Source organism: Microcebus murinus, chromosome 9 (genome assembly GCF_040939455.1).
Source record: "Microcebus murinus isolate Inina chromosome 9, M.murinus_Inina_mat1.0, whole genome shotgun sequence".
NCBI lineage: Eukaryota > Metazoa > Chordata > Mammalia > Primates > Cheirogaleidae > Microcebus > Microcebus murinus.
Genome location: NC_134112.1, coordinates 33,535,549 through 33,549,162, shown reverse-complemented (window position 1 = coordinate 33,549,162; position 13,614 = coordinate 33,535,549). Strand labels below are relative to the sequence as shown.

General features: G+C 32.6%; 1 protein-coding gene across 1 annotated transcript in view; it reads left to right on the top strand.

Annotated features, from left to right (window-relative positions):
- Nucleotides 1-13,614, top strand: part of AHR (aryl hydrocarbon receptor) — a 48,881-nt gene that overhangs the window by 17,419 nt on the left and 17,848 nt on the right. Inside the window, exons 3-4 of the mRNA XM_012781019.3 lie at nucleotides 7,987-8,090; nucleotides 12,940-13,029. Coding sequence (XP_012636473.2) covers nucleotides 7,987-8,090; nucleotides 12,940-13,029 — 194 coding nt within the window. The remainder of the gene's footprint in view (nucleotides 1-7,986; nucleotides 8,091-12,939; nucleotides 13,030-13,614) is intronic.

Below are 13,614 nucleotides of genomic sequence, written 5' to 3'. Positions count from 1 at the left end.
ATATTACCACTAGTCATTTTTTTTGTTTTTATTTAGTAATTGTTATTTTTAAATTCTGCTTTTACAGCTTTTTGACTTTTTGATCAATGAATTTTAATCAGTAGCTCAGACTCATTCATTTGCTGGAGATTTAGATTTTGGAACCATTATAATATCAGGAAACCATCTTGGAATATTTTAAGCCATGAAAGTGAATAAAGTATTCCAGGGGGAGAACATGATGTAGAATAAGAGGAAAAATGCCCAAGGTAAGATGTTTTAAGGATAGGCAGAGATGGAGGAAAGCAAATCTGTGGAGTCTGAAACTATGCTAAGGTGATAACAAGTCCGTTTAAAATGTCTCATTTTTGGTTGATAATTTTTTAAATTAGAGGACCAAGGAGAAACTTGTACATGTAAATGTAAACTGAAGTGAAATTAAAGTCTATGAGGAGAAATAATAATACTGGGGAAGATAATTTCTGGTCCCTGATGGTCCGTAGATGCTATAAAGCCATTCAGTTGTTAGCAGTGGGAGGTTAGGAGAGAGACGGGCAGTCAAATTGGATCGGCCAACTTAATGAACCTTAATAAATTGTCCATACCCAATTCTTCCAGTATTTTCTAACCTGAAATTTTCCCACATAAATGTGGGGATACCTTTTATTGTCTGTTTTACAGAATATTCTGTTGTCAGCTTTATTTTTGATCATGTCTAGTTTCTGTATCATGGAGACAACATTCCATGTCTTTATCCCAGCATGGTAGAGGGAGATTGTGTCTTGTGATGAAAGCACTGGCAGGCAGGAGACTTGGATGCTAGTTGGGTTAACTAATCTTGTGGCTTTTGATAAGACCTTTAACCTCACAGTTCCACAGACAATAAAAATGCTTGCCTGCCCTGATATATTAGGTTTGTAGTAGATTAATCCTGAAAATAAGAGCTCTGTGAAGTAAATTTTATAATTAAAATTGTTATTATATAAATTTTTTTTTTTTACAGAGTACTGATATTTTAATGTTTTAATGGAGACTTTTTTGTGTTGTTTTTGTTGAATATGCACAGGGGCCTTTAGGGACCTGGTGTTAATATCATCTGGCAGTAATGTCCTTTTGTTGAATTAATTTGGCATTTTGATTTAGAGATGGACATTTGCTAATAAATTCTTTTTCAGCCTTTTGGTATCGTGTAATAATTTCCTTCCACATATTGTTTTCTTTTATCAAATGTGACACATAATCAAATCTAGAAACTTTGTTCAAGGAAAAGTGACAACTTACTTTGGTGAGGATATAAACTGTTGATACAGTGTGCCACTTACTGTATTTGGATTCATATAGAATTGTTATTGCCCTATGTCTTAGTCTTAAATATGTGCTTCAATTCTTGTGTTTGTAAATTGTTGTTAGAGTCACTATTTCCTGAAGACATTCATATTAATAATAAGTTGCTCTTTAAGTAGGGAAATGATAATTTTAGAAAGTATAAGAGAATTAGGTCCAGATAATTTGTTAATTTAGTTCCTAAATCTTGATGTTCACAGTCACTAGGTCACAAAGAGTAGCACGTGGGAAATTGTTAGCAACGCAAACTAAAGGGCCTCATCCTAGACATACTGAATCAGAAATTCTAGAGGGTGGAATTCATTGTATTTTAGTAAAGCTTTCCATGTAATTTAATGTCTGTAAAATTGTAAGAATCACTGCTCTAATTGATTATTTACATTCTGCAACTGAAAATACAGTTTGAATTCCACTCTTGTATATGTGAAAAGTTAAATGTAACTAATTTCCCACTGAAAAGGTAAATTAACTGCTCTTGTTGGTTCCATTAATGCAGAGTTTTTATGTAAAGTTATAGAGGAATTGCAAATAACTGAATTTGTACCTGTGCATAACAGGAAGAATGTTAATTAACATGAGTGAAAGTCAGTTTTCACTTGAGAGTTGGACTAAGTATTAAGTACTTTTTCAGCTTCAAAGTGGTGGTTCTTAGATTTACTAAAACGATAGTAACCACCAGTTTCTCAACCTACAGTCATAAATACATAAATATTTGCATTTTTAATAAACTAAATATTCTAAAATAAAATTTTATTTGTAGGCAGGAATATAATCTGTTTTATCAGAATGTACTAAACTATGTAGACCTAATCTTTGTTTTCTAGGAATTTAAAATAGAACAGTTATTTCTTTAATTTCAGTCTCTACCTTTTTCTGTCAAATGGAGAACAATTCATTTACAAATGAAAACATATGTCTTGAAGTGAAATATGTATTTTTTATGCCAAAGTATGTAGGAGAAACTCCCTTTAGGAATGCTTAATATATTATTTAGAAATTATTTGTAAATACTCATTCACACCAGACTAAACTAAACTGGAAATGTTTTTCTTAAATTTAAGAACTACTGCGATATTTAACTCTTTCTAATTTATAAAAGTTTATAAGTCACAGCTTTGTTCTCTTATGCTTATGTAAATGTGGTATGGAATTTATTTCTCCCTGCCAGAATAATAAAGGGGATGATAAATATTATAAAATGAATTGAATTTATAGTAACAATTAGGGATTAAAAGGGCATATGCTTTTCCTGGCAAGACTTTTATCATGTCATCTTTCTATCCAAATGCAAATTATAGTAGTAAAATATAGTTTATCACAATCCAATATTTCTTCTTCATGAATTTTCTCTCTTAAACTATTGAAAGCATGTTAGTTAAAGAGGAAATGTTTGGCTTGTAAGGAGAAGTGGCAGTCTGAGCTTGGATAAGGGAGAAAAGTACTATATTAGGAAACATGGATATAGTTAAATCCATATGGGAATAAAACTTGAATCATCTGGAATATGGTTATTTGGTAATGCTGTGATGTCTTTGCACTCTAAATTCCATCAGTTGTTAGATTAAACTCTCATTTGTACTGTATGATTGTTTCATAGATTTCTCCATGAGGAAATAGTTGAAATACTTTGGCAGTTTACTATGTTAATATCCACTGAATGTTCACAGTCAGATCCTCACACTTTGGAAGGTGGTGCATATCTTGGGGATGGAGAGGATTTTAACAAATGTCTGTTACAGTATAGCAGATGCTTCTCAAGTAGCAGAGTCAGCTGATGACTTTTTTTCAGATAATACATTTTGTTTCTATGAACTGTTGTATATTTAATTCCATTGGTGATATGTTTAAAGTGTCCTATGAATCAGATTATGCATATAATTAATTAAATATATAATAATTTATAGTTTTAAAGTACGGTTGATCATGAACAACACAAGGGTTCAGGTTGCTGACTTCTGTACAGTTTAAAATCTAAAGTATAACTTTTGACTCCCTGAAGACTACTAATAAATAGCCTACTGTTGACCAAGAAGCCTTACCATTAACATAAGCAATTAGCACATATTTTATATGTTGTATTATTATATGCTATATTCTTACAATAAAATAAGCTAGAGAAAAGAAAATGTTATTAAAAAATCATAAGTAGGAGAAAATATATTTACTATTCATTAAGTGGAAGTGGGTCATCATAAAGGTCCCCATCCTCATTGTGTTCATGTTGAACAGGCTGAGGAGGAATGTTAACGAACCCATGAGGGGGGTTCACTGTTGCTCACTGCACAGAAAGCCAATTACTGAGACAACGAGGATTGTCAAAGCAGAAAGGATTTATTGCAGGAGCCGCACCAACTGGGAGGTGGGAGGTATGGACTGCCTCAGATCTGCCTCCCCAACCAACAAGGTCAAGGGTTTTTCTGGAGGTGAAATGAGTAATGCATGAAGGGAGTGAGCATCATTACATGTTTGAGATGGAGTGCAGGGCATGCAAGCACAGTGAGAAATCATGCTAGCGCACATATCCCATGATGAAAAGATGGCAGATAAGTCCCTCCCAGGGTGGGGGTTTTAGTGGTATAATGAGCTAGGGGTTAATGTTGGTCCTTGTTTCAGCCCTGTGTGCGGGTGAGATGAGGAGGATAGGCTGCTCAGCAGGTCCCTGGGCATGATCTGTGGTGGGTGTTGCTTATCTCATCTTCTCTGGACAAACAGGTGGTATAAGGTTTTGTATAATAGTTACCTTGTGGCTGCAAGGAGATTCTGCCGTTTCTGGGAAAGAAGCTTAAGAGGATTGCATCAGTACAACAAAAAGTTACAAAGTTCTGGTCAGTAAATGTTACTGGCCTAGGGACTTGAAACATAAGAGAACTATAAAAATAAAAAAACAGGATTAAATAAAGTTTCATTGCCTGTCTGTCTCAGGGATGGCCAAGACATGTAAGTGGACCCTGAGTAGTTCAAACCTGTGTTGTTCAAAGGTCAGCTGTCCTTTCAAGTGTGTGTCATTCAGTCATCACAGCAGTCCTATTAAATACTCATTAATGCTCTCCATTTAAAGATGATAAAATAGTTAACCCCCAGTGGGCACTTTTACTGTAAGCTTTCTGCAATGGTTTGAGAGTGTGTAAACTCAGCATAGACTTCATTATCTCTACATGAAATTTAAATTCTCACAAGAATTTGTCCCAGGCAGTAGCATTGTCCTCATTTAAAGATGAGAAAACTAAAGGCCAAAGGTTGTTAGCATAGGGAGAAGTCGGGGAGGTGGTTAATCATAATTCACACACTGGGTCAGGCTACCTGGGTTTTTAATCTAGGCTCTACCACTTAAATCTCTATGACCCTGGGAAAGTTTCTTAACCTCCCTAAGTCTCGGTTTCCTAATATATTGAAAGAATAACAATGCCAGTCTCAGAACTATTGTGAAAATTAAATAAGATACAATACATGGAAAGTGCTGGGAATACAGTGTGTGCTCAGTATCACATATTACTAAGCAATGCATGTACGGTCACTCAGATGGTAGAAAGCAACTCCTATAACAGTATCTCATGTCACCTTCTTACTCCTCCATTGTTTTCTTTCTAACCAAGGCAAGCAGTGTATACAGGAAAATAAGTTGTATTAATTAACATAGCTTCTAGTAATTTTCATAAGGGAGAGGTAGTAGGTATGAGATCAACAAAGAGGAAAAACTTCATGGAAGGGTAAAAATTACATAGTCTGGGTCAAGAAGCCATGACATGAAATGAGTTTTATAAAAAGGTACAATAGTGTTTTTTAGATGACACTGAAAAAGGAGTGCACCCTTCCTGGAGTCATCTTTGTACAATATTTACTTAAATCCTTTACCAATGATTAACCTTAAACATGAGAGCAACAGAAATATTTGTTTGCTTGTTTGGGGAGAGCCCTCCAGTGATCATTCTTCAAAATGCATTTGTTACTTTTCCTACTTATGCAGTAGTTATACATATTAAATATTGTCCTTCCAACATTTAGAATTATAATCATTGTTTAGAAAGAATTTGTTCTTTTAATTTTTTTTTCTTTCCTTCAAGTTCTTGTAGTACTTTATGTCCTATTCTAGTACTTAATATTTTTTTACCTTCTTTTCCAGTTCTTTATTTCCATAGCTAATATGCCCTACTTAAAGACAGGGTCTGTCTAATTTCTAATTACATTGTCTAATACCTCCAATATAAGCCCAAGAACAAATCATAAATCACTCTGAGCTGGTTTCTTTTATTTCTTAATCAACTTATCAGTGGTCAAGTAGTTACCTCTTAAAGTTTGTCTGCGTTTTTCTCCTACCAGTGACTTTTGGAACTAATATCAACTTCATTAATCAAATGTTAATTTTAAGAGATTCCTAATGATAATTTAGACATTTTAAACTTGACACTGTTATTATCTGTTGTTAGGCTTATTTTGCTTATTTCATAATGTAAGTGTTTTGGTTTTGTTGTTTTCTTTTTAAAAGCAAGTCTTACTGATATTTGATAGAACTCTTAACACATTAACTGCCATGTGAGTTGTGTTTTAACTTTCGCTAGTTTTAAGCCCAGGACCTCATGAAACATATGTAACTCACACGTCTTTTTACCTTGGGAGCTGCAAGAACTATTTTTCAAGTTGCATATAATTCATGCACAGAAAACAATAAAAAAATAACAAATTTTGCATTAAACTAGAAACGATGATTTTGTTTCTGAAGTTTTTATTCTATTTTTGTAATAAAACGTTGTGGCACCAAAGAAAATTAATTTTTTTTTCCTAGTGTGGTAGTCAGTGTATTAAATTGTGCTTCAATTTTGAAAAAGTAACAGTGCAGTTAACTCTGACATTGTGCAGTTTTAGCTCATTGGAGCAAATTTAGCTATTAGAAAGCAAGCAACAGCATCAACCTACAGAATAGAAAGGGAGAAAAAGCCATTCTCTCTTCTACCATTCTTTCTCTACGGATTAAGCTTTTCCTTTGGTCTTGATTAACTGGTTAGATCAGTTTACCTCAAACTAGTTTTTGGCCTAAGGAAATCTCTGGCCTTTTGAAATTGTTATATTCAGAGGCCGCACTTTTGGCCTGTTCTTTCAAAGAGGTATGTTTCAACTTCTGCAAAGGCAAGAACTTGGATGAGATTCTGGTATAACACATGTATTGATGACTTACCAGAGAATACACTGCAAGCATGAAACCCTGCAAATATGTTTTATATGTGATGGTTTGCTCAAACTGAGAGAAAGTCTGGTTATTAGCAAATCTCCCTTTTTTCACTGAGCCAGGTTATTTTGGCACATAAAAATATAGTAAAATAAGTATTAACAGGACTACCATAGTCAGTTTTATTTAATAGTTTCTCTCACTTAAATGTCATTGGTTAAAGAAATGGAAATCAGAAAAATGGAAAGATAAAAATGGAAAGTATCTAAAAGATAATACTTTATAATAAGGCAATCCATAAGCTCTGGGAAATATTTCTAATAATTAAAGCTACCATTTATTAAAGTACTGTTGATCTACTCTGTGTCAGGAACTTTACATATGTTCTCATTACTCTTCACAACAACCCTGTAGGATGGGCTTTATTTTTTATTTTTGTAAAGTATTTTATTTGTTATTTTTGTAAATACCAGCTCACATATTAGGAGACTGGCTCTTTTTAGTAAAATGGCAGAGCTAAAATTTGAACCCAGTTCTGTCAGATAGCAATATCCACATGCTTTTAAATGACATAATATTTGCAAATGCTTGGCAAAATGCTCAAATAACTAAATGATAGCTATTATTGTATCTATTCAGCTACACTGCCTTCCACACTATAAACACACACACACAGTAAGAAAAAAACAGAGAAGAGATAGCATGACAACATGCTATCCCCAATAGTAAACATCCCACCGTGCCATCAGACCTTCCAGTCTACAAGCAGTTAGAAGCTATAATGAAGGAGAAGCCACTTTACAAGATGGTAGTACCTAGGAATAAATGTAAAAATAACTGTACAATTCTTTTTTGTGGACGTAGGATAAAAAAATAGACTTGAATGAATACAAAAACATATGTTCTTGTATAGAATGAGTCAGCATCATAAAAATGTGAATTCTCCGTTGGCTGATTTATAAATTTATCATGAATGTAATAACAGTATTAACAGTTTTTACCCAAAAGCTAGATAAGATCCTAAACTTACTGGAAATACATTGCTCAATAAGATATACAGTTTATTCTTTCTCCTCATCACCACTAGTTCCCTATATATAAATGAATATATAGAAATGTTAAAAACCACTTTTTTAGGTTACATTGTGAGGAATCTTAGTCTCATAAGTAGATTGGAATGGAGGGGGAGTGTTTATAGCAACATCATGCAAGTCTTTGAAACTTACAAGTTATGTGGCAAAAATCATAGTGAACTCATCAAAAATTATTTTTAACAAATTGTCAGCTGGCAACTTGATTAGTGCCTTCAATTTTGTTATTGGCATAGAATAGGAAATTACCCATTGGCAAAAGGATTATTTACCTAGTCATCATAGTAGTAGCGGATGCCAGTATTTCAAATTGTCTCTTTGTTTAATGTTGAGAAGTTTTCTACGACAGTCCTTTAATATTGCTTATTTTAAAATCTACCTACATCATTGTTTTTTCCCTTTTTTCCATAGTTGCATTAAAATCCTCCCCTGCTGACAGAAATGGAGGCCAGGATAACAGTAGAACAAATTTCAGAGAAGGCCTGAATTTGCAAGAAGGAGAGTTATTATTACAGGTAAATTTTAGTAAATATAGTTCATTACAATAAAGGCAATTATAAATGGAAAATTAATTAGTCTTTTAATTATTCCTATTTTATTTATGATTCACTGCGTGTTTCTTGCCACTTTCATCTGAACTGCAGTAGAGGAATAGTGCCTAGTACATGAAAAAATGGAATTACAGTCACGTACTGCATAATGACATTTCAGTCAATAGCAGACTGCTTTTAGGACAGTGGTTCCACAGGATTATAATACCATATTTTTATTGTACCTTTACTATGTTCAAATATGTTTACATATACAAATAATTACCATGTGTTACAGTTGCCTGCAATATTCAGTACAGTGACATGCTGTATAGGTTTGTAACCTAGTAGCAATAGGCTATACCATGTACCATAGCTATATAGTAGGCTATATTATCTAGATTTGTTTGTGTAAGTATGCTCTATGATGTTTGCACAATGAAATCACGTTATGATACATTTCTCAGAATGTATTCCTGTCATTAAACAGTGCATGACTATACATGAAGTAGATTAAGTAGAGAGGTCTAATCATTACCCTCCCTTTTGTATTTCTTCAAACAGCAAGAACTCCTAAATTGTTAAAGGCTCCCACTTAAGATACTGGATTTATATATACTCTTTCAGAAATGTATCTCTATTAAAATAGTTAACTGCATTTACTTAATAGTTTAAAATTGTTCTTAACTTGAATTTTATTACTTTTTTCAATATGTTATCTCATAACTTACATTTTATTTTAGTAGCTGTTTGTGACTTATTAACATGCTACAGATTTTCTCAACAACTGTAACCCTATTATGCTTTAGAACTTGGGGAGTTTCTAATAGTTTTGTCTGTGAAAGCATTTTAAATATTTTTTTTAACTCTATTACCCTTTTAAAAAATTTTTTTAGAGTTGATGCTATGTTTGATTCTCACTTAAAATTCTTAGATACTTATTTTGGTAAAAGAAAAAAAGAATGAAGGGCATATTTGCTATAATGTATGTTGTCGCCATTTGATCAATTTCAGTTCTGTCCACTGAACTTACTGAAAGAATGTAGTTCATAGTTACTCATTGTGACAAAAAAAGTAGCCATAAATTTTGAAAGCTCCATTAATTCATTCAGAAAATGCTGGAGGATAGCCTAATAATTTATGACATTTTTATTACAATTCTGTAATCACGTTCAAATTCCTGTTGGCAAAAATTAACTGTGTTTCCATTATGTGAAACAAATTGAGTATATTCAACTATGAGTCCTCTCCCCATCCCCAGCTGGGGATCCTTATTTATGTATTAGACAAAATATAAAGACTCCTTAGTCAAGTCATAGAAAAACATTCTAATATTAATAATTGCTATATAAAGTGATTAAATATACCTACCTGTTGGGTTATGTATTATAATAAGATGATAATGAAAACCTGTATTTCAAGTAAAAATAAACAAATATGCCCTAATTGACATTATACTTGGCAAATTGGTTTAAATTATGGGCCAGTGATTTTTATTTTTTTCTTAAAGTATTTAGACCAACTATATATATGTCCTATGTCAAGGACATAGGGAAACACTAAAGCAAAGCTATAGTGATATATGTGTGTGTGTGTGTGTGTGTGTATGTATATATTTACATATATATTAAATTACCTGGAAAGTGGAATCCTTTAGGTAGTTAAAATAAACCCACCTATTATAATTATATTGGATAGCATTTGTATACCACTCTTGAATAGGAAGCATCACATAACATATGGTTTTTTTAGCATTGTACTTATGTGTTACCTGTTTACGAAGAAGATGACAAAACGTTACAGACGTGAAAATGGCACATTTTGTTATATACAATTGTCATAATGGCATCTGACTTTATATTTTCAACCTGCAGTTGCCAGCTAATTACCACTAAAATGTAGAGGATGTTACCAAAGTTTCTATATACCATATGGCCTGAAGCTTCTGAGAAGTAACCTTTCCTTAGCTTAACAAAGGCACATAAAGAAAATGCTACATAGTATTTTATTAACAAAAATTTAAAAGATTTTACTTTCTAGGTTAGGTTAAATGTATCACTATTTATAAGGAATTAAAATGTAACAATGCAAGTAACTTTTTTGTGTCTTTTCATTATCTATTATTTACTTCATGTTTACTTCATAAATTTAAAATAAATTCTATCTGTTGCTATATAATGTGCCTATTGTAGTGTTCCAGCTTCATTTTCTAGTAACTATGCAATTGAAATTATATATAACAGTATCAATTGTAGTTTACTTCTCTTATATTTAATAATCTAACTCATATGATTTTCAGATAGGTTTTGTGCATATCTTTTTAAGAATAAGATGGTACTCTCTGATTAATATGTAATTAGCATATTAATTCTCTCTGCTCATTTACTAAGATAATAATTCAATATGGGTAATAATCTTGTTTCTCTGGTATTTTAAGATCATTTGAGATATATAAAAAATTGGTGTGTATTCTTTTTAGATTTTTATTTTATTTCTGATAATTAACACAAGGGATTTGATATTGTACCTTAAATTATCCTGTCTTCTGGCATGCACCAGTAAGTTTATTGATGTGATAATGGATAGTCTTCTCTAGAAAGAAGATGTTTTCAGGATGAAACAATATAGTGATGAATAAATACTGTTACTGCCAACAGAATTTAATATTATTCAGTTTTGAATGTGTTAATTGTTAAATATTCAAGTTCCCAGTGGGTAGAATCACCATTCTTCATCTTGGGGGAAAAAAATCTCTGTAATCAAGAGCCTGAGAACCCAGTTGTGGTTGAAGAGTTAGAACCATGCACCAATGTGTGATCAGTAACACATAAAGACAGCATATCATGATATTTATCTGGCTCTGAAGCCAGACTGAGTTTACCCCTTTGGCTCAGCTTTCTTCAGCTATGTGACCTTGGGCAAGTTACTTTTAAAGGTACAATCCTTTCTTTTACCTTGGTTTCTTCAACTGTAAAGAAGAAATAGCACCTACCTCTCTAGGTTGTTGGGAGAATTAAACCACGTGAATACATAAAAGCATTTAGAAAAAGGACTGCTAAATAATAGATGTGGTTATCTTTGTAATCAAGTTCTCAGAAGTGTAATATGGATTAGGAATCTCGGAGGTGAAAGTAAATGGAGTGAAAAGAGATAGTCACTATATTCCATTTGCCTTATCTGATAATGAGGGTATCCACTAGACCAGGGGTCCCCAACCTATGGTGAGTTGTATAATTATTTCATTATATATTATAATGTAATAATAATGGAAATAAGTGCACAATAAATGTAATCCACTTGAATCATCCCAAAACTACCCTTCTCCCCAATCCATGGAAAAATTGTCTTCCATAAAAATGGTCCATGGTGCCAAAGAGGTTGGGGACCTCTTCACTGGACTGTGAGCATCATAAGCACAGGGGCAGTCTTCTTAACTCCTGAAAATCACTACTTAGCATATATCCTCTTTAGTATGTAATAGTTTATTGTGTTGAATAAATTAATTCCTGTTATTTATGTAGCTCTTTTTAGTTCTCAGAGCATTATCATGTAAATATTTATTTGTTCATTTCTACAACCTTATAGTGTTTACTGCATAGCATTATAGCACCTTACATTAGTTGAGTGCCAGCTCTGACCCAGGTGCTGAGTTAAATGAGATATACTCATCACATACGCCCTCTATGGTGCCAGTTTTTAAAATGATAACACTAAAGCTTGAAGGGGTAAAAAACTTTAAGCCACACAGCTGGTAAGAGACAGAGATAGGAGGAGTCTAGTCCAAATCTGTCTGACTCCATACTGTATGGTTCTTATGCTAAACCATACCATGTCCCCTTTATGTGAAAAAGATGTCAGAAGAGTTTGGCCATGATCACATTGCTAAGAACAGATCAAGTACCAAATTAAACTCAAGTAGAAAATAGTGAGGGCTTATAGAATTAAAATATATGATAACAGTAAACTTAACCCTTTGCACTCGGATGTCGAATGTGATAATGTCGAGTGGATGATGAGAAAAAAGCAAGCGAGTGCAAAGGGTTAAAGTGATCTAAGATACTTGTGTTATCCAAGAGGAGAAGAAAGATACTGATTAAACTTGGACTTGACTAACCACTAAAAGAATAGAAAAAGAGGGTATAACTTTCAAACTAAGTGAAGGAAAGAATATGGGATAATAAAAAGTAACTGGCCAAAAACAAGCAAGAGATAGAGAGAAAAAAACAATAATACAGATGTGCTATGAACAAATAGAAATAACACATATAAAATGAGAGATTTGAACATAAATATATCAGTAATTACATTAAATTTTAATGGACTGAATTTGTTTATTTTACATTTGTATATTTTAATTGTATGTATATTATATGTGTATTATAGTTTACTATAAAAAGTCTTACAATGTTTTATAATACTTTGAAAGGATCCAAATTTCAAACTGCTTTAGTGCTTGAAATGTCTGTGTACAAAAAAATTTTCTGCTATTTAGATGATAGTGAATGATACTTATATATATTAAAAAATAAGAACAATGTATTTAAAAGAGAAAATCTGAAGCATGGAGGGAGGAAATCAGTATTCTACTAGTTATTCTGGTTGAGCATTAAGTTTAGCTGTAAATTTTTCTTTAGACAAATCAAAGTGTATTAATAGGTTCTTCTTACTCCAGGAGTGTGTATTATTTCTATTTTGTGAAGTGTAATGATTTTAACTATTTTGAAAAGAAGATTTTTCAGAAATAAAAATAATAACATTTATCTGACAGCCAATATTTATGAGTAATAATAGTAAGTCATATTACTAATTATATATAACTGTTTTTTCCTTGTAGGCTCTGAATGGCTTTGTATTAGTTGTCACTACGGATGCTTTGGTCTTTTATGCTTCTTCTACAATACAAGATTACCTAGGATTTCAGCAGGTAAGTAGATTTTTAAAAATCATTTAAAATAATATTTTTTCTTTTTTTAGAAAGTGAACTTTCTACCATTTATATATTTTTTAAATGTTAGGAGTACAATAGGCCATTTGTATGTATAAACTATTAATTAAAATATATATGCTATAGAATAAAAAAATTATATATTAAATATTTACGGCTAGTGTTTTTCCTAGTAATGATTTACTGCACTATAATTTCTTTAAATGTTTATGTCATTCAAGGTTACTGTGTTTCTTCTTTTCACTGATCAAGAATCTCATATTTAAGAAACTTTCAGGCAGATAGAGTTTAGGGGAGAAGATAAGAAAATATTTGTGTGGCTCACGCCTGTAATTCTAACATCCTGGGAGGCCCAGGCTGGAAGATCGCTTTAGCTCAGGAGTTCGAGACCAGTGTGTGAGTAAGAATGAGACCCCATCTCTACTAAAAATAGACAGTATTGTCTGGATGTGGTGGCACGCGCTTATAGTCCCAGATACTCAGGAGGCTGAGGTGGGAGGATCACTGGAGCCCAGGAGTTTGAGGTTGCAGTGAGCTATGATGGTGCCACTGCATTCTAGCCAG